This window comes from Sminthopsis crassicaudata, chromosome 2 (genome assembly GCF_048593235.1).
Source record: "Sminthopsis crassicaudata isolate SCR6 chromosome 2, ASM4859323v1, whole genome shotgun sequence".
NCBI classification, from domain to species: Eukaryota; Metazoa; Chordata; class Mammalia; order Dasyuromorphia; family Dasyuridae; genus Sminthopsis; species Sminthopsis crassicaudata.
In genome coordinates, this window is record NC_133618.1 from 193,833,061 (window position 1) to 193,855,419 (window position 22,359).

Consider the following 22,359-nt stretch of genomic DNA (forward strand, 5'->3'; position numbering starts at 1 on the left):
GAAAGCTGGATGGTCACTTGCTGGGAATGCTTGTTTATGCAAGCGTAGTACTTCCTATGTGCAAAGTATAATGATATACACCAAGTATAAAAGTAAGACAATCTCTGTCCCTAAGGAGCTCACATGGGGGGAGACACATAGAGAAAGATTCAGATGCCAGTCAAGGAAAAAGGCTCCATGATCCTTCATATACACCAGCAAAGTGGTATATGTGGAAAGATGGCCTTCAAATTCTCTTATGATAACATTTTCCAGAGTCCCTGCAAACACTTCAGAAAAAAAAAAAAATTAAAAATGGTGCCTCTCATTTTGAATTCATGTAGTGACATTCTTGCACAAACCCAATGAGGAATAACTTAATACAGTCTCTCTCTATGCTCACTTCCTTGCCTTTACACAGGCATTTCTACATGTTTAGGATATAATCCCTCCTCATTTTATAGGCCTTTAAAATTTTTCTATTTTGGGGCCAGCTAGGTGGCGCAGTGGCTAGAGCACCAGCCTTGAATTCAGTAGGACCCTAGTTCAAATCTAATCTCAGACACTTAACACTTCCTAGCTGTGTGACTCTGGGCAAGTCACTTAATCCCAGCCTCAGAAAAAAAAAAAAAATCTATTTGATCTTGGGGGTAATAGGGAGCCACTGGAGTTTATCAAATAGAGGCATAGTCAGACCTAAAATTAAGGAAGATCAACTTAATTAATATCTGTGTGGAGGATGCATTGGAGTGGAGAGAGACTTGAGATAGTGAAATCTATCTAAGAGGCTATTTCAATAGTCCTTAGCATGAGTTGAAGAGAGCCTGCACAGAATGGTGGCAGTCACAAGATAAAGGGGGATGTATATAAGATATTGCAAATGTAGGATGGACAAGCCTTGAAAACACATTGGATATGGGAAGGGGTAAGTGGGGTTCAAGGATGATACTTAGGATGGTCTGGGTGACTGGGAAGATAATGGTGCCTTCAACATCCATAAGAAGCTAAGAGTAGGACAGAATTTGGTAAAAGAAAGATGAGTTCAGTTTTGGAAATGTTAAGCTTAAAATGTCTATAGAAAATTCATTTCAAAATATCCAGTAGGAAATTGGAAATGGGAGATTAGAGTGGAGGAGAGAGATTAGCTCTGGGCAAATACATTGGAGAATTATTTGCATGGGATGGTTATTAAATCCACAGAATTTGATAAGATCACCAAATAAAATAACATACATTATATGTTGTATTGGAGCACTGCTTTCACTTCCAAAGCCAATCTCAATCCCATATACTCTAAAAACAAACATAGATTTTTGACATAAAGGGAAAAAAAATTCCTATACAGAACTAGGGCTTGACACAATTATTTAGTAACTGCTTTCAAACTTATTTCTGTCCCATTTTTAGCCCCTAGGAAAAGTCCCTCCTACTTTTTTTTTTTTTTAACCCCAGTAGAGTCTTCTCCTGTTTCTTTTCTCCCCCAATCAAACTACTCTCAGAAAGGGATATGATTTCTGTAAGTTGTCTTCTGGTTCTCTCAGTTATCTCCCTAAATTTTGGCTTTACTTTGCTGCTTCATAGTTATGTATTTCAATGGTGCATTGCTCTCCATCTTTAAATTCTTTGTTCCTCTGTCCTTCCATAGTTTCCACTCATTCTCCTAATCCCTAACCATGGGTCATCTGACCATTTGGCTTTTCTGCACCTGCACCTTCTGAGCTACTGAAAACTGGAGAGAGTATTGTTAGAGTCTGCTATAAATCCACACTCTCTCATTTCTCATTTTTCAGATGAAAAGTCTAAAGCCCCAAAGGGGAAGTGATTCCCTTATGATCAAACTGGAAACTATCACTGGAATCCTACTATCCTAATTCCCAATTTTTAGCCTTCTCCTAAATGGATTACCCTAGATTCTTTCTCCTTAAAGGCAGCTAAGTAAAGCATTGGGACAGCTAGGTGGCAGAATGGATAGAACCCTGGAACTGGAATCAAGAAGATTCATCTTTGTGAGTTTAAATCCAGCCTCATACATGTATTAGCTGAGTGACCCTAGGCAAGTTACTTAACCCTTTTTACCTCAGGTACTTATTTGTACAATGAGCTGGAGAAGAAAATGGCCAATCACTCCAATATCTTTGCCAATACACTTCGAAATGGGGTCATAAAGAATTAGACACAACTGAAATAACTGAACAACAAAAACAAAGTAATACAATGGATAGAATGCTAGAGGAGTGGAGTTAAGAAAATTTGAGTCCAAATCATGATTTGGATATGAACTGTGTCACCTGGCTAGTCACCTAATTTCAGCCTCAGTTTCCTCACCAGTAAAATAAGTTTAATCTACCTGAGTTGTTAAGATAGAATGGGATATTAAGTTCTTAAGGTGCAATGTAAATGCTAGTAGCTATATTTATTATTTCTCCTATATTTTGAAGGAGACTTTAACCATATAGGAGTATTAGGTGGTGTCACTCCATTTAATGGTTCTGATGGAACCCATCAGAAAACATTTGGCTCATCTTCATGAGAAAATAATTGTAAAGCACTTAGCATAGTACCTAGCACATAGTATATGCTAAATACATGCTATTTCCTTCTTCTCTCCTTTTATCTGATGCTTCTTACTCCTTTCCCTTCCTCCATCACTCTTTCCCTCCTTCCCTCCTTCCTTTCGTTTGTTTGTTCCTTTCTCCCTCCCTCCCTTCCTTTCTTCTTTCTTGCTCCCTCTTTCCCTCCCTCCCTCATCCTTTCCTTTCCTTTCCCTCCCTCCCTCCCCCTTTCCTTTCCTTTCCTTTCCTTTCCTTTCCTTTCCTTTCCTTTCCTTTCCTTTCCTTTCCTTTCCTTTCCTTTCCTTTCCTTTCCTTTCCTTTCCTTTCCTTTCCTTTCCTTTCCTTTCCTTTCCTTTCCTTTCCTTTCCTTTCCTTTCCTTTCCTTTCCTTTCCTTTCCTTTCCTTTCCTTTCCTTTCCTTTCCTTTCCTTTCCTTTCCTTTCCTTTCCTTTCCTTTCCTTTCCTTTCCTTTCCTTTCCTTTCCTTTCCTTTCCTTTCCTTTCCTTTCCTTTCCTTCCTCCATCCTTTTCTTCCTTCTTTCCTTCCCCTCCTCACTACAGTGACTTGCAAAGTGGAGATGCCTTGTATTATTCTAGCATTTATAGGATTACAGTATTTCACGTTGTTATTCGTAACTTTTTAGTGGTGATTCAGTTTAAGAAATGGAGGAGAGAGCTCATGATTACCTTCCTAATTCTCCCATCTTTGACTTAATTAGGCAATCAGCCAAAAATGTTAAAAACCAGTGATCAAAAGCATCCCTTCCTGGCCTGATTTGGACAGCTCATTCAAGTCAATCACATTGGCAAAAAGAGAGAGGAGAGGTATATGTTTATAAGAAATTCCAGATTGTTGTGTTACATGTCTTTGTTACTACACAAATGACAGGTGCTTTAAAATAATAAATGTTTCCCTATTCATAGGATCATAGATTTATGGATGAAAGAGAATGTAGAAGTCTATTAGAATACTTCTCCATTTTATAGATAAGGAAACAGAAGCTCAGAGAGGTCAAGAGACATGCTCAATATTATACAGAGAGTATGAAGAAATGAAAGGATTTGAATCTAGGTCTTTTGAGCCAAAATTTATCATTCTCTCCATTTAAACATGTTATTTCTCCAATAAAACTTGGATTTTATATTCAGCAGTGTTACAAGACTAGAGCTTTAAAGATTAAAAATATTTTATGTATATTATCTCTTTGGATCCTACAATGTTGTGAAGTGGATAGAAAAATGTAACAGACATTTGATTTTGTACAAAGCTGTTGTTTTCAGTTGCTTCTAATCATCGTTGAGTTAGTGCTGAGAGGCTTGGTGTTTTGAGATCATAGGGCAGTCTATTTGTTAGTTGCTAAATAAGAAGAAGTGATGGCTCCGTAACTTTTTAAAAGACAGTAGCACCATCCTCAGTATTCTCTTCACTTTCTATTTTGGACCATATGTAAACTATGTAATGAAGGGGACAGCTGATCCTATCCCCCACCTTGCTCTCCAAGCAACACATATCTTATTTCAGAGAGTTAAACCTAGGCTTTAGGCTGCCTTTTTTATGTCTATTTTTCTTGATCTTAGGTGAACAAATTTCTATCTTGAGATGGACATGTTCAGACTTGATGGCAGGATTAGGAATTGAACATCCTAGACTCATTTGATCACTGCTAATTAGAAGCAAAAGAAGTAACTCAAATAAATGAATTCGGCACTCTCAGAAAAGACAACCACCAACAGAAGCATTGGTCTGTGCTATATAATATATAATATAATATCTATATATCTATATATATAGGTTTAAATAACAGCCTTGTGAAAGAATAAGGAATATTTCATCAAGGAGGTAGCTTTAAGTTGGTTCTTAGAGAATGGGTAGAGTTTCAACTGGTTAGGGCAGAGAGTAGGGCATTACAGGTATAATAAATTATCTTAGCAAAGGTTTAAAATGAAAAAGCATATAATATTAATACTAAAATTGATAACTATATACTCTTTAAAGTTTACAAAGTACTTTATATACATTATTGAATTTGAGCTTCATAACATATATATGAGATAACTTTGAGTATTATTTTGATATTTTTGATAATTTTGATATTTTGATAATGTTGAGTATCCTATCTATTTTTACAGATAATAAAACTAAGGCTTAGATAGGTCAAATTTTTCTTTAACAACTAGCTAGTAAATATCAAAGGCGGGATATGAATGTAGGTCTTCTGGAATCTAAGACTAATATTCTATTCAATATGAAACATTATCTTCTTTGACATGGTTAGAGGAGATTAAGTGCAGAAGTAAATAAAGTACCATGTCTGAAGTCAAGAAGCTTCATCTTTCTGAATTCAAACATGGCCTCAGACACTTACTAGCTGTGTAAGTGAGCAAATCATTTAACCCTCTATCCCTCAGTTTCTTCATCTATAAAATGAATTGAAATGAAAATGACAAACCACTCTAATATATTTACCAAGAAAATACCAAATGGGGCTACAAGGAGTTGAATATGACTGAAACAACTGAACAACAAGTTGCTTGGTTTAGCCAGAATGCTTCAAATGTTCAGTAATATCAGAAAAGGCTGGAGAATAGGGTTCAAGCCAGGGAGCAGAAAGCCTTGAATACTAAATTAAGGAGTTTGACCTTTATTTATTTGATGAGAGAGAATTATTGGAAGGTATGGAAGAGAAGAGATACCATTCATATGGGATGAACTGGAGTTTAATTTGACATGGCAATTTAAACCTAGTGGACATAAGTATGAGGACGTCCCAGTGGGATCTCCTATTCTCTCTCAAGATTAGCCAGGTGGATTGATAGCAATGGTGAAGGATTCAGGAGTTTTGAGGAAAAAAAAAACTGAAGGCTTTGTGTGATTATTAGGATAACCCAGGATTATCTGTTTTTCAGAATGGAGGGACTAGAGTAATAAGCTGTTAGAAAAACCTTAAGATCAAGGACAAGGGAAGGGGAGTAGGGGATGAAAGGATTTTGATTGTGACTGCTCACTTCTAGGAGACTAAGAGGCTAAGTGTTCCTGACCTAAGGAAAGAAAGGCAGGTAAGGGTTTCTCTATGGCAGACACCAGAAGATACTAGTAAATTAGGTAAATGGTTTTGATCAAGGATGAAATAGGGAAAGATTTGTCCTTCTCCAAGGACTTAAAACACTGAAAAAATATTAATTATATGAATGGAGTTCAGGAGGGCTTTCATGAAAGGACCAAGTTAGAGCTGCTGGAGAGGCTTCTACTTTGGAAAGAGAAAGACAGCAAGGCAACAGCTGAAAGAAACTATTAAAATGTTTAAAATGATCCCAAGATAATTGAGTAAAGTGAAATCACAAAATATAAGTAAGAGTTGAAAAGAATCCAAGGGGTCATTTAGACAATCTGCTACTTGAACAGAAATTCTTTCTCAAGTGGATGTTTTCTACAACAAAGGTTTTTTTTAGAAAGGTAATATCCATGATCTCTCCTGAAGTAGTGTGTTCCCATTTGGAATAGCTCTTTTGAAAACTATTTATTTCCATTTTTAAATTAAAGTCTAACTCTCTGCATTTTTACTTATTACTCTTAGTAACAATTCTCAGATCTCCTCTTTATTCCTTTCTTGGCTCTGATCCTGACTCTATTCTTCACTACCATGCTTTGGCAGGGATCTCTCTTCCACATGCTTCTCTCTCATTCTATACTTCACATCTTTCAGCTTACTTTTTAAGTTCTGTCTTCCTTCTTAGAATGTAAGTTCCATGAGGGCAGGGAATTTTTTTGTTTGTTTGTTTCCAGTGCTTAGTATTATCTCTGATTCAGAACGAGTGCTTAATAATTTAAATACCCCTTCCATCTATCTTATTTATTTTCATTATTTTTTATCTCTTTTATTTATAAAACCCAAAGAAACCTTGTTTGTTACAAATATATATATTTCAACTAGAAAAATTAATGCCCTGATCATGTTTGACAGCATGTCTCTTTCTACAGCTGTAGTCCACTATTTCTCTTCCAAAATGAGATGTCTTATGTTTTTTTCCAAAATAAATACTGTCAATTCTCTTACTCTAGAAAGCTACTCACAGCCTTCTAATCTTAATCACCTTGTTCTAGATGTGTTCCAGTTTGTCAAGGAAGGAAGGAAGGAAGGATGCCCTTCCTAAAATACAGCATTCCAAATACAATGCTGCAGATGTAATCTAGCCAAAGCAGGACACAAACTTATTTCCTTCCTCCTTCTGGACACTATGCAGCCTAAGATTTCATTAGCTTTTTTTTTTTTTTTTTAGACTGTCATATCATTGTGTTCATTCTTATTGCGTATACCCCTTTTTCACATAAAATATTGTCTAGGCAAAATTCCTTCATGTAGTACTTGTGCAATTGATTATTTTAACCCACATATTATCATCTCACCTTATTTTTGTTGATTTCAACCCATGACCTGTTACCATCTTTCTGAATTCCAAATCTGCTGTTCAACTATATAGAATGTGTACTGCTAAGATGTTCTTATATTGTAGAACACATTAGCTATGTGTTCATGAAAACTGGTGATGAAAACTATAATGGAGAGGATACAGGAGATATATCTTTGGAAAAGAGAAAAAGGACAGGGCCCATAAACATTGGAGAATGCTCTTTGGAGGGAAAAAAAATCATTCCTTTTTGCTACTTGGTGGAAGCAATGGAAAGTTTAACCAAGTTAAGTACTGGGGAGAACATGTGCATAGGAATCATCCTGTTGAGCATTGCCAAATTGGTACTTCATGTTATCCTGCTGATTATATGTAGTTTTTAAAGCAATGCAATCATCCTATATGTGGGGCCATGGTAGGATGCATTTTTGAAGAAATATAATCAAATGGAAACTTTTTACCTCTACTCAGGGGCTAATATTCTCTTAGGATTCTTCATCTTTAGAGTTTTGAAAGGTTGAGTGAATTTGGGAAGGCTTTCAGACACAGTGAATTTGGGGTATAGACCCTTTTCTGTTTGAACAAGGTAACCACTCTGGTACAGGCCTTCATCACTTTTCATCTACACTGGTTGGCTTTTCCCTTCCTCAAATCTCTTCCTACTCTAATTGATTCTGCACTAAGCAGCCAATATGATCTATCTAAAATGTAGATATGATCATATCACTCCCTTCCATCCACCATTCAATAAATTCTGGTTGTTCCCTATTACCTCAAAATTAAATATAAAATCCTTTTCTTGGTTTTCAAAGCTTTTCATAACCTGCTCTTGTCTATCTTTCCAATCTTCTTGTACTTTATTCATGTACTCTGAGATCCAAAGACTCCAATAGTTCCTTTCTGTTCCTCATAGAACATATTTATTGGCTGTCTCCTATGTTTGGAATTCTCTTATCTTCTCATTTCTGTCTGCCTCGTACCCTAGCTTCCTTCAAGTCTCAGATAAAGTCTTTCTACAGGAAACCTTTTTTAGTCTTTCTTAATTTTAATGTCTTACCTTTGTTTTGTTTTTCCTGAATTAGTTATTTCTGTATTTCCTCCTTTAGATCATGAGCTCCTATAAGAGCAGAGACTGGCTTTATATTTTTGTTTTTCCTTTCTTTATATTACCAGTGCTTAGCACATAACAGACATTTAATACATAGTAGCTGGGGCCATATCATCTTCTGGAGAAGTAGGTGACAACTATCTCCTGCCTGAGTTACCACAGTAACCACCAGATCTCTGACAAGCCAAGTAGAATTACAGACAGCCTTAGGCAGAGATCATCTTGTCCAATCATCTTAGTTAACAGAGGATGAAATGGAGGGCTGGAATTTGTGGCAACAACACTTATCAGAATTCCTCTAATTTCCTTCTAGACATTTTAACCTATTTATGAAGTAGCCACAGTATGGAAGTCAGACCCATTAGCTTACATCAAGAAGGTGTGAGAAATACCTGTCTTTGAGTGATATTACCCATGGCAAAATGGCCCCAATATGTGAAATATTCCTTTTGTCCTTAGTTATGACAATTCAATCAAAAATTGTCAAATAGAAATAAGTGACTCTTATGAGCATTACTGTTCAAAAGCAAATTTACCTGAGCACATGGATGACATTTCAAGAATAAGAAGTGTGGCCTTTGAAGTGTATGCTTACTGGCTTCCTCAGTGGACACTGAACTGTTTAGCTTAGATATCAACCATTTCAGTCTTTTCATTTTACAAAGAAGGAAGCTGAGTTTCAGAAAAGTTAAGTGACTTGGTCAAGGTTCCACAAGTAGTAATGAACAAAGTAATGATTGTAACATAGATCCTCCCACTAATAATAAGTCTAGTAGATTTATTACACTATTCTGGTGAAGATATTGACTCTATTTTTTTAGGGGAGGATTCTATCTCTAAATGATGATATTTATGGTAACTATTTGGATGTTTTTAGATCTCCCTATAAAGAAAATTTTCCTAACTTAATGAGAACATATATAGATTCATGTCTCTAAAACTGGAAGGATTTGGGGGAACCAATTCTCACATTTTTACAGATGAGGAAAATGGAAGACTGAGGTTAGATCTACACAGCATCATTCAGTAAGTATGTGAGGCTGAATTTGAATCCAGGTCCTTCTGACTCCAAGTTATTGCCCTATCCATTATATCATGCTATCTTTGTTCCATTAAGTATAATCTGTTTTTAAATGACCTCCTCCTATCTCTCCGAAGCCTAACGACAAATCACCATTGTCATTGTTTCTTAATTTTGTTCTTGCTGGCATAAGTGAATTGAGGGTACAAGTTGACATTCTTTCAGTTAATAGGGGGATGAACAACTTAAGTTTCTCCACTTCCTCTAAACTTGTAGATTTAATTAGGAGAGCAGGTGAGTAGTCATTAGACACTCCTTCCACAAGTCTGTGCTAATCTAGCCTAAGTAAGCTGCTTCTGTTTATGCCTTTGTTTTAATCGTAAGAATTCTAAACATTTTTGTCATTGTGATGTACTACTAGCATTGTTTTGGCAATGCATGGTATATTACAGGACTAAATGGAGTTTGAGGTTTCTTTCAATTTTGAGATTTGTTATTTCTGAAAAGAGCACTGGATTGGGAATCAAAATATTGGGTTTCATATCTCTGATACTGTGTCACCTCTTCTCTGTGGCCCTCAGTGTCCTCATCTGTGAAAATAAAAGGGTTGGACTACCTCCCTTCTTCCTCTAAGTCCTAGGATCTTCTGAATATTTTCCTCCATTTCAAAATACCCTTTAGAATAAAACAAATCCTGAGAAAACCTTTTGAAAATTTTCTGAGTCTCCTCACACTGCTTGAAGATACATAAAGAAGTTATAAAATCAAATATTGGGCCTCATAGCGTTACACTAAGGGTAAAGTCTCTTGTAATTACTTTAACAGTTATTATAGATGTGTATTGTGTGTGTTTTAATGGACATACCTATCTGCACTGAAGATAATACTTTGAAAAACTTGTATTTTCTTGCATCTAATGACACTTGAGCTTATTAACTGACAATGTGTGTATGTGTTTATTTTCAAAAGTCTTATTTCCATCTCTCTTCTAATCCCTAAAACTTGACAATTTCCCTTACTATCAGGTTTTTTCTTTTTCTTTCTTTCTTTCTTTTTTTTTTTTTTTCTAATGAAGATACTATATTAAGCTTATAAAAAGCTCCAGTTCACACAAGGACCAGGAGACTAGATACAAGATCATTCCCAACTAATGAAATAGGGTCTCATCATAGACAACAACCAACGGGAGAATTACTCACCTGCGGTGTGTAAGGAAACTACCACTGACGTGTCCTGAGCCATCACATCCTGGAGTGGGACATGACATACCTTCCGTCTTCACTGACTTCCAAGAGAACTGGGAGCCATTTAAGTACCCATCCTTTTGCCTTTTGGCTGCTAGAGGGCACCCTGACGCACTGCGGTGGGATGCATACTTTCCAGTTATATGACCCTGACCATCACAACCAGGAACTGGACATCTGGATAGCAGATAGATGAGATAAACTTTACTGTCTTGCCATCATATACCTGGTAGCCTCTACAACAAAGTCAAAACAACCTGACATGAAAAAAAAAAAGAACAATCATGCTCTACGGACTCAAAAAAAAAAAAAAAAAAGAAAAGAAAAAGAAAAAGAAAAAAGAAAGAAAGAAAATAATAATTGAAATCAACAAAGACGCCACCTAGTGGAATTATTATAGTGGAATTATTAACTATATCATCTCATAGCTGGAGAGTTCTTGGAAAACCTCCATACTTAGTAAGTAGAAGATGGGCTCCAGCTTAGATGAAGGCTTGAAATTCCTTTTGGAAAGACAGTTTTATTTTTTTTTCAAAAGTTCTACTCTGGGATGGATTACTGGTCTGTAGAAGGAGACAATGTAAAATTCACAGGGGATCTTGTTTAGTCTCATTATTTTCAGCTTGAAGACAGAATGGGATTAAATTTTTAAATGAGGAGGAAAACTGTGCTTTTTGCTTTAACATTTTGGATATCCAGGGGGCAGGAGTTGGAACATTTAACTGGCTCCTTTATGTTCCCTACAGGACACTAGTGCATTGTTAGCCAGAATATGTCCTGCTTGTTAAATAAGACACCCTGCAGCATCTCTATCACAGCTGATGTCCAACCATGGGCTGATGCACCACAATAGCCTGTGGCTTGTTTGATGTCCAATTCTCAGTATAAATCTAGATTCTAGAAAACATTCACCAAATGTCAATGAACTTTCTCATAATCTAATGATCATATCTTTCCTAATTCAACTGTTTATGCTTTAAGAGAGATAGAAAACCATGCAATTTATTAATAAAAATTAAATTACATATAGCAAAAAGAAACAATAGCTGACATTTATATGATGTATTTTGATTTACAAAGCATGTTGACATAACTTCTCATTTGATCCTCACAGTACTTTTGAGAGCTGGATATATTAGCAAATAACACTATTTAGGTGGTGCAGTGAATAGAGTGTTGGACCTAGGGTGAAGAAGAACTGAGTTCAAATCTGACCTTAGATACTTACTAGCTGTGTGATCCTGGGCAAATCACTTCTGTTTGCTTCAGTTTTCTCATCTGTAAATGAGGATAATAATAGCACCTACTTCCTAGGATTTTGTGAGGGTATAGAGATAAAATAATTGTAAGTCTTAATACAGTGCCTGGCACATAGTAAGCACTATATAAATGTGAGCTATTATTATTATTTTACTATTGAGGGACAAATTTTAATAATAATACAGCATGATACAACAACAATAATAATGGCTTGATTTAAATGTCACTTTAGGATCTGCAAAGTAAATTTTATTTCATTTTGATGTTCAAAACAACCCCGGGAGATAGGTGCTATCATCATTACTATACCCCATATTATAGATGAGGTTCAGAGGTTTAGAGAGACCAAATCATTTGGACAAAAAAAGGCCATATAACTAGTAAATATCTGAGGTAGGATTCAAATTCAGAGTTTCTTAACTCTAGGTCCAGCATTCTCCCTTAGAGGTCACCCTGCCTGCTTCTATCAGAGTCATGAGAGCAATGGATCTACAGTCAGGAATTATGGGTTCAAGTGGTAGTTCTGTAACTTTCTACCTGGGACCTCCTTGGGCAAATTCTTTCATTTCCCTATATCCAGTTTTCTCATATATAAAATGAGGGAGTTGGACCAGATGTTATCTAAGAGCCCTTCCAGCACTGAATGTCTGATTCCCTCACCAATTTTTTGTCAGAGACTCTGCTAAACATTAGACAAGCCTGCAGGGCTTTTTGATGAACATTAACTTTCTGTTGGACATTAGTTGTAATATCTATTTCTTCACTGATATTTCTAGGTCTTTTCTCATACTCTGCTCTTTATTTTGAAAGAATTTCTCTCTCACCTATTTACTAAATTTTTAAAAGGTTGGTTTGGTGTAGCTGCTGCAATATTTTGTTTATGGCCACTCCCAGTTTCAGGGATACTGGATTGCCTGGTCTTAAAAATAGTGAAATCTGTATTTGTGCAATGGATCTACCAGATCTTAGCATTCCACTTACCTAATGGGCTCTTGATCCTCTTTGTCTTCTTTGCTTTGTGCTATTCTGATTCCACTTTTCTTTGCTCTTGGACAACCTGAAAGACTAAGCAAGAAGGAAAATTTAAGAAAGCAATCCCTTCCCCTTTATCCACTATATTTTCTTTAACAATGTTGCTTGACTTGGATACGCTTAAAAGTTCCTGGGTTTTGTCATGGGAAACCAGAAATGAGATTCCTTTGTTTAAATGAAGCTGTCAATTGTCTCACAAATTTTGGGCTGAGCAAAGTATATTTACTCAGAGACTGAGATAGTTGACCACAAGAGGAGGACTAATAACCAAATAAAGAAATCATGCAACATAAAAAGGGGAAATTTTAATGAAAGTTAAATTTCAGAGTTTAGAGATAACGGTCTGGGAAACTTCTATTCTCAGGAATCCTGTTATTTATTAGCAGTATGAATTCTGGTCCTTGCTTTCCTTTTCTATAAAACTAAGAGAGAATAAATCAGGTACTCTAAACCTGGGTTCTCTATCAACTTGTTTTTTAAAAAAGATATTTTGATAACTGACCCTGTTATCCTATCAATAAACTTGTCCTGCCAAGCCCTAGCCTTAGATGACTTCTACCATCTATTACCTGGACTTCTATTATGTGTTGCAGTATAAAGCTGTATCTTTGTAGAAATTGTGACTACTGGGTTCTTTATTGCACCACAACAGTCCTTCTTTAACTGATTCACTATCTCTTTCATCACAATAGATTTTTTTTTAACATTTCCATCCCTCCTCAATCCTTCTATGACTCCTTTGCCACCACTGTCTGAGCCAAGAATCTTGCCAAAAATGTCATTGAAAAGTTTGAGACCATTTGAATGGAGTTCCTTCTTCTCTACTCCTTCACATCTTGTATCACTATCTCCTCCTTCATCCCTTCCATCCATGAAAGAAATGACCCCTTTCCTTCCAAAGGAAGTAGTTTTTCCAAATGCATAAGTGATCAAATTCCAACTCATCTTTTCTTTTCTTTTTTTTTCCCCTGAGGCTGGGGTTAAGTGACTTGCCTAGGGTCACAGTTAAGTGTCTGAGACCAAATTTGAACTTGGGTCCTCCTGAATTCAAGGCTGGTGCTCTATCCACTGCGCCACCTAGCTACCCCAACCAACTCATCTTTTCTAATAGATTTCTCCCTGTATAATATATGCTTTCCCACTCATCTTCAGTCTCATTCTTACATATTGACTACTTCTCTACTGCTTACAAAAGCGACCATATTCCTCATATTCACTTTAACTATCCATCTCCACAAGATATAATTCTATATTTCTTCTCCTTTTTGTGGTTAAACTCTTCCTGAAGGCCACCTAAAACTGATGATTTCCCTTCCTTTCCTTTCATTTCTCTCTTCTGATACTGACACTATTCAGGTGCAATCTCTCATCACCCCCTGTAGCCTTTTGGTTAGTCTCCTGTCTTTTCTCTCATTCTGGTCCATCTTCTTTTCACCTAACAAAGTGATTTTCCTGAAGTCCAAATTATATCACTTTCCTCCCACTACTCATTCAATAAATTCCACTGGCTCTCTATTACCTTCAGTATCAAATCTAAAATACTTTAATTCCTCTTTAAAGCTCTTCATGATCTGGCTTGTTCCTACCATTCCAGTCTTCCTATGCTTTCTTCTCCTCCATGTACTCTATAATCTATTGACAATGGCCTCCTTGCTGTTCCTAGCGCAAAACATTGGGTCTCCTGATTCCATATTTCACTGGATGTCTCTCTTGCCTAGATTTCTGTCCCACCTTGTTTATTTTCTAGCTTCTTTAATGTTTGAGTTAAAATCCCACTTTCTGCACGAAACTTTTTTCAGCTACCATTTAATGCTAGTGCTTTTCCTCTGAGATTTACTCCAAGTTATCCGGAGTACATCTTATTTATACAGAATTATTTGCATGTTGTCTATCCATTAGAATATGAATTCCTTGAGGGCATCTGAGGGATTCCATTGAGAGATTTTTACCTTTGGTAGGCGTTTAAAAATGCTTAACTTGAAGCATACTGATCTATTAAGATCAAAATCACACCCTGAAGGGAAGAACATTAACAGATATTCGCTTGTGAGGGCGATCTGGCTGGGACATGTGTCATCCCACTGATCGCCAGGGTTGATTCGGCTGATCTGGCTGGATAGGCTGGTGTCCCCTTCCTCCCTCACCGCTCCATGTGCGAAGCTGGGTAAGCCCATGGTTGAAGAGGACGACCTTCCCCTATAGAGGCGTCCCGCTCTTTGGTCAAGGCTATACAAATAGTTGCTCTCCCCTGCTAGAACAAGCTCCACATTAAGAGATATTCTTGGTTTGGATGTGTGGATGAAGAGGGAACAGGAAAAGGAGAGTAGAAATTTAATGGAAGTATTGAAGGAATAAACCCTGGGATCTCACGTGTAGAAGGACCCTACAGATATTCCGAAGCCAGATTATACTGATTCATTCATATTATCATTTTTTATATGTGAACATTTGTACTACTGACAAACACTATAAATTTGATTTATAGTGCTAAATGCTAAACATTTACCAGCCCACCCCCAAGTGGAGAACTGGTTTATCAATGATGAATTTGTTTATTTTATGCTTCAAAATAAATAGAGTTTTAAATCCATATTAAATTATGTGTGTTTAAATTCTGAAATAAATCTGTTTTGTATCAAGTTATTTTGGGGATAAACTTTAATAGTTAAAAAAAAAATCAATCAACTAGCAAATATTTTTAAATTTCCTATTATATCCCGAATACTGTTCTGGGGATATAGAGGCAAATGTTCTTAAGGAGCTTGCATTGTATTGAAATATGTGTAGAGGTGGCTTTATCCACTGCTGAAGCCTGAACATGGAGTACAATTTTTAATTTCTCCCAAATTCTCTGTTGTTCTCCAGAAGAACAAAGTTTTTCATTTGTAATTTTCTTTCTCCCCCCCCCCCCACTTACCCTTATCCATTTCCTTAATGATTAAGTTGGCATGGTACTAAGCAGATGACATGAATAAATAGTATCACAATGGGATTGCACTTTGGTTTTATCATATTGCTGATATTAGTAGGGAATAAAAAGAGGCTTCCAATCAGGACTGATTTGTCTCCTACCCCATAATTTTTTTTTTAATAACTAGATGATATTCTGGATCAAATGTTGGAGTCAGGAAGACCTGAATTCAAATCCTGCCCCAGGATTTGCACTTAATGGTTGTGATTTTGGCTAGGGCTATGTTTGTCATAGTTTCCATAGGTACAAAATGGGGAAAATAATAGAACCCTCCCAGAGTTATTGTGAGAGTAAAATGAGATCTGTAGATTTGTAAAAACCCATTGCAAAACTTCATGTATCATATACATGTTATTATTTCTTTTTCTTTATTATCTTTATTATCTGGATTACTAATCCTAGTTTGTTATAAACCTTACAACAATCCTGAATCTTCCTGTGATTTTCATTTTCTTATGAGACAAAGAATTAGGGATACTCAGAAGGTTTCTTTCTTTCTTTCTTTCTTTTTTTTTTTACAATGAAATTATTTGTAATGCAAAGATTGTCAACATTTATGGTGTCTACAGAATCCTTTCTACACTTGTGTAACTACTGGCATGAAGCATGGAATATCATTAAACCCTTATGTTTCATAAGGGTAAACTTCTATGTAATTAAGCTCTGTTTTAGAAGGACCTGGCTCCAGGTATAACCATGTATTGAATTATGAATTTGTAAAAATTCTCTGAAATGCTTTCTGCATGTATAAACATACATATGTATAAACAAAAATGAATCTCATCACAAAAAAGGGAACACTGTTGAAAGAAACATATAAGTATAAAGGAAACTCATTAGTAAATTAGTTTGTTTTTTTTTTTTATTAACAACTTATATGGGAAAAGGACATGGGATATCTAGGTGTCCCCAGTGAAGAGTGCTTAGTCAGAAGTCAGGAATATTCATCTATGCAAATGTGGCTTTAGATACTAATTGTGTGACACTGGTCAAGTTACTTAAACCTTTTTGCCTCAAGTTCTTGTCTAAAATGATCTGGAGAAGGAAATGATTCAAACTATCCCTCTATTTTTGTCAAGAAAATTCCAAATGGGATCACAAAGAATCAGATATGATTGAAACTACTGAATAACAAATGGAAGAAGGAGACAAGAACAGATAAATGAAGATTAATGCAAAAAATCTTTTAGGAATATTAGCTAAATGACCTGCCATTTCACTCTCTATCCCCTCCTGACCACAATGGAACAATGATTGTTGGGGCAAAATTTTTAGAGATTTTTAATTAAGTTTTAGAACTTATGTTTTACCTGGAGAAGGAAGCAATATGATTTCAGGAATTTAGAATGTTATTTTAAATTTAAAATACTTCTTTGTTTTAATTGCCTCTAGGAGGTCTTATAGATTCAGTCAGGTCAATTAAGACAGCTGCTTCTTTTTTTGATGTTCCCTTTTCATTATATTTTCCATTTGTCTTTTTCCCCTCTATGAGTTATTAATTGCATTAATTTATAATCTTTATACATTTTAGATTGTATTCAAAATACCTCTTTGAACCTTGCTCTTTAGGGAGAAAAGTTCAGTGGAAATGCTGGCCTTATTTTTTCACTCTTGTAACTGAAGAATAAAGTCCTACTTGTTCAAGAATTGATTAGTTCAGGCTAATCAATTTTGTTGGGCAACTAGGTATCCTGGAGTCAGAAAGACCTGAGTTCAAATTTGGCCTCAGACACTATTAATTCTGTGGCTCTGAGTGAGTCACTTAACCGTGTTTACTTCAGATTTATTGTCTGTAAAGTGAGCTGAAGAAGGAAATAGCAACCACTCTTTGGCAAGAAAACTCTAAACGGGGTCATGAAGAACTCGACACAACTGAACAACATTTCACTGTTAAAATTAGAATTCTTGTTTTCCTTAATGGCCAAGAAGAAGAAGATCAAGGAAATGACAGAAAGAAAAAATAAAATGTCTTATAAAGAGAAGGCAGAACTATCTAACATTTTTTTGCTTCTGTTATTTTCCTAAGTAGAATAATTTTTGGATGAGAAAAGATAGAACAAAAATGGTTACAGTGATTTGAAACATAACATAAGTGAGATGGTAAAGAGAGTACCAAGGTGCCACCAATTAGATCCAATTAAGATACCTTGAGGCACTATATTCCAGGATTCTGGAAAAAAATCTTAAATGTGCTGGCTAGGCTTCTATTAGTGACTTTTAGAAAATGGAGAAGGCACTTAAGATTAGATTTGGCCAAATGCACCAATTAAAAAAAAAAAAAGATGAGGGAAGATTTCTGACACTTTAGGCTAATGATTATGGTTTTTATTTTTTGGGAAAATCTATAATTTATTAAATTAATTTGTCAAAAGAAAACATTGATCACAAAGAACCAACATCAATTCAACAAGAACAGGTAAATTCCATCTCCCAACCAAACATTTTTATATGTTATCCCTCATGTCCCAATCTTTGTAACCTGACTTCCTTCAAGTCTCAGTTACAATTCCTTTTACAAGAAGTTTTTCCTAACTCATTTAATGTTATTGCCATCCTTTTGCTGATAATCTCCAATGACCAGTGTACATCATGTTTATACTCAGTTTGCATATTGTCTCTCCATTAGATTGTGAGCTCTTTGAGAATAGGAACTTTTTAAAAACTTTCTTTGTACTTGTGGACTAAGTGATAGAAAAGAAAGAGAAGAGCATCAATGAAACATTTAAAACTATGCAAAAGAGAAATGAAAGAAACCCAAAAAGGGAGAGACAACTAGGGAAATGTGTTGCTATTATATTAAACAATATAAACATAAAAATGCAAACTATATAAAAGAAGTACATGGCTTAATTTGAAATACTTTTCTGTTCTTTGAATATTAATGTTCATATTGGTTAATAGATGTCAAGTTTATAATAAAAATTTTAAAAGAATACATGAAATAGACAATATGTTGATTTTTCTTGATGTACTAATTAATGTTATAAGGTTGGGTTTCTATTATTATGTAATGAAAAGGATACAAAGAAATAGAAAAGATCATTGATAAAACATTTAAAAAGACAAAGAAGAAAAACATTCAGAAAGAGAGACAAACAGCAATTTTGGGACAATTCTGTTGAAGTTTATATTACAATAAAATTGAATGTAATAATTTTACAGATTAATATATGCACAATCTTTTTATTCTCTGTATTTTGAAAGTTTTTTGTTTTTTGAAATGTGTTTATAAAAAAGGCATTTAAAAAATAGGTCATATTGGATTAACCTCATTTCCTTTATTAAGAAGTTTCCAAAAAAATAAATCAAATAACTCCTATAGTTATAAAATGCCTATAGTTATAAAATTTAAGTAAAGTATCTGACAAAATATCATAATAGTCTTGTGAAAAAGATGGAGTGATAGGATAGATGAGAATTTGATTAGGTAGAAACAGAACTGGTTAGTACCCCAAAAGGCTAGAAATTAATGGATTGCTATCTATCTGAAGAGTAGTTCCCAAAAGAGCATCTTATTAATCTTTCCTTGGGCCTGCGCTATTTGACATTTTTATTGGTAATTTAAATGAAGGAACTGATAGTATACTTATCAAATTTGTGGGTAACAAAAAGATGAAAGGGAAACGTAACATGTTGGGTGGAAGATTCAGCATTCAGGAGAAAAGATCTTGACAGACTAGAATGAAAGGATAAATCTAATACAAGTGAAAATTAGTAGGGGATAGTAAAAAATCCTACATTTGGACTCTTAACTATTAACTTCACAATTACAGGTAAAGGAAGTATGGATATATAAGGATGTGACAAAGTCTAAGAGTTTTAGAAGACTTCAAGTTTAATATGAGTCAACAGTGTGATATGGCAGCCCTCAAAAGCTAATTTAATAATAATAAGTGGAAAGAGTTTTGGACCTGGAGTCAGATACTTTATATAAAGTATCTGACTCCAGATATATATATATATATATATATATATATATATATATATATATATATATATATATATATATATATATATATATATATTATAAAGTATCTGACTCCAGATCAAATATATATATATATATATATATATATATATATTTGGATAAACCAGAAAACCTCTGCTTGCTTTAGTTTCATCAATTGTAAAAAGGAAATAATAATAGCATCTACCTTCTAGGATTGGTATAAGACTCAAATGAATGATATTTGCAAAACACTTAGCATAATTATCTAACATATAGTAGATGATAGAGAAATGTTTGTTGTCATTGTCGTCGTTGTCGTCCTCCTCCTCATCATCATTCTATTCAAAAAAGAGAAGCTAATAGTTCTGCTGTCCCATGCACTGCACAAACCAAGTTTGGGACATTTTACTTAGTAACAGATGACTTAATTTTAAAAGGACATTGATTAATTAGAACATGTCTGGAGGAATAACCAGAATGATGAAGGGAATGTAAATTACACTAAGATCACTTGAAGAAACTGGAGATGCTTATTCTGAAGAAGATAAAATATGGAAAGGGAATAATAGCTATTTTAAATCATTAGAATGGCTATTATGTTAAAAGAAGCAACATGCAATAGTAGATAGAGGTCAAGTCAAGGAGAATTATCTGGGTTCATGTGTTTACTATGAAGACACTTCATTTTTCAGTGGAGAAACAGTATAGATTGCAGAAAGCATGTGGGGATTGGAATCTGACAATCTCGGCTCAAATAAGTCTTTGATTCTGTGAACTAGTACTCTAGGAAATTTCAAAATTATAAGTTGTAGACAAGTTGTTGATTTCCATTGATTGGAGCAGTTTCCACACTGAATTCTCACACTGGTGAAGTCACAGGTGTACACCCCATAAACAACAATGACAATTTTAAAAAATAACTAGCATTTTTAGTGTACTTTAAGGTTTACAAAGCACTTTATAAATATTATCTCATTTTTATCCTCATAAAAACTCAGTGAAATAGGTACTATTATTATTCTTATTTTACAGATGAGGAAACTGAGGTAGAGAGGTAATTTGGCTGAGGATCATACAATACAGTATTATAAACACTGCATATGTAGTGAAGGAATACCACAAATGGCAATAGGATCTTTATAAAGAAGCTACAAAATACTATTATTAGACCTAGACCTTAAGAAGATAAAAAAGAAGAAAAAGTTCCTATATATAAAAAACAATATTTATAGCAACTTTTTTTGTGGTACAAAGAATTGGTGTCTAAGGTTGGATTTGAAATCTTCCTCATTCCTGGTCCATCCCTCTGTCTATCTACTGTAACAGCTGCCCATATGTGTCCCTATATGTATTTGTGTGTGTGTGTATAAATACTAACCATATATCTGCATGCACAAACACACATGCCAATCATATGTGGCACACATGATACAATGTTATTGATAACACATACACAGATGGATTAAATGTTATGATAGTAATATGTAGATATCTACATAAATATATTCATACATGTCACATGCTCACATATTTGCATATATGTAGAATATAGTTATATGTATATGCATATTACATGAACATATTCTTTATGCACATATATTTACATGCAGATGAACATTGATATATTCATTTATAAAGCTTGTTTTACTTCACTAAGAAAGCTGAGCTTGTAGCAAAGGGTGGAAGTTGAAGAGATGTAGAGAAGTTTTCTAAAAATTTGTACTGTCTATAAGTAGAGTAGTTTTTCATTAAACTTGGAAGATTTGGAATTCTTTAAGTGGAGACTGAATAATCAACTTTTGAGGACCTCAGAGAGGAAATTTTCAGGAAGAAATGAATAGCATTATGATCTCTGAGATTTCATTCAATTAAGATCTTGTATTTCTATACTGTTTTTCTTTGGGTCTATAGATGCTTTTATTTATCAATTTTTATTTCTTAATTATTGTTTTTTTTTTTTCAGTTTCAAGAATTGTTTGCCCCTCTTGGCTTCTCCACTGGAAAGAAAAAAAGGCCCTTGTAACAAACTTAATTAAGCAAACCATATAGCCATATTGATCATATTAAAATGTGTATCTCATTTTGCATATTAAGCAATTATCAATTTGTCAGTACAGGGGTAGTATTTTTCACCATCAGTCCTCTGGAATCATTATTTATTGTTGTATTGATTGGGCTCTTAAGTTTTTCAAAATTATTTGTTTTAAAAATGTTGATATTATAGTATAATGTTTCTTCTGATTATGCTTAACTATTCTATGCCATTCTTATTTCATAATTTATTCAGCCATTCCAAAATTGGTAGGCACTCATCTTCATTTTCAGTTCCTTGCCACCACAAAAAGAGTTGCTATAAATATTATCATATGTATAAGAACCTTTTCTTCTCCTTTGGCCTTCTTAAGGTATAGTTTTAATAGTGGTATTTTTTAGCTTCTTTTTAAAGATCCAGTTGTCATTTGTGGTATGCCTTAACTACATGAGCAGTGTATATCATACTGTACTGCATCCATAATTGTTCTTTTACATTTTTGTCCATAACTTGACATCATAATTTGAATACATGTTTACTTCCAGGTAATCAACTTGCTTCTGTTTCAGCCTTGTATAGTCACACATAAGTATTGTTGTTGTTCAGTCATTTTGTGGTCAAAGTATTTAAGGTTCAGTTTGAATATATGACCTTCCAATGAACAATATCAGTTAATTTCTTTAAGTACTGATTTATTTAATCTCCTTGATGTCCATGGGACACCATAATTCAAAGGTACTGATTCTCTGGAGCCCAGCTTTCCTTATAATCCAACTCTCATAACCATACATTGCCACTGGAAAAAC

General features: G+C 34.6%; 1 protein-coding gene across 30 annotated transcripts in view; it reads right to left on the bottom strand.

Annotated features, from left to right (window-relative positions):
• The window catches only part of MYT1L (myelin transcription factor 1 like), a 693,632-nt gene that overhangs the window by 47,946 nt on the left and 623,327 nt on the right, over positions 1-22,359 (bottom strand). For 27 of the 30 annotated variants that reach the window (XM_074288020.1, XM_074288037.1, XM_074288013.1 and 24 more), the window contains 2 exons: positions 12,551-12,634; positions 10,265-10,486 (listed from right to left, as the gene is read on the bottom strand). In XM_074288020.1, coding sequence (XP_074144121.1) covers positions 10,265-10,486; positions 12,551-12,634 — 306 coding nt within the window. Of the gene's footprint in view, positions 1-10,264; positions 10,487-10,526; positions 10,567-12,550; positions 12,635-22,359 lie in introns of those variants that run through there. The other 3 variants (XM_074288039.1, XM_074288036.1, XR_012486139.1) reach the window with 3 other exon arrangements.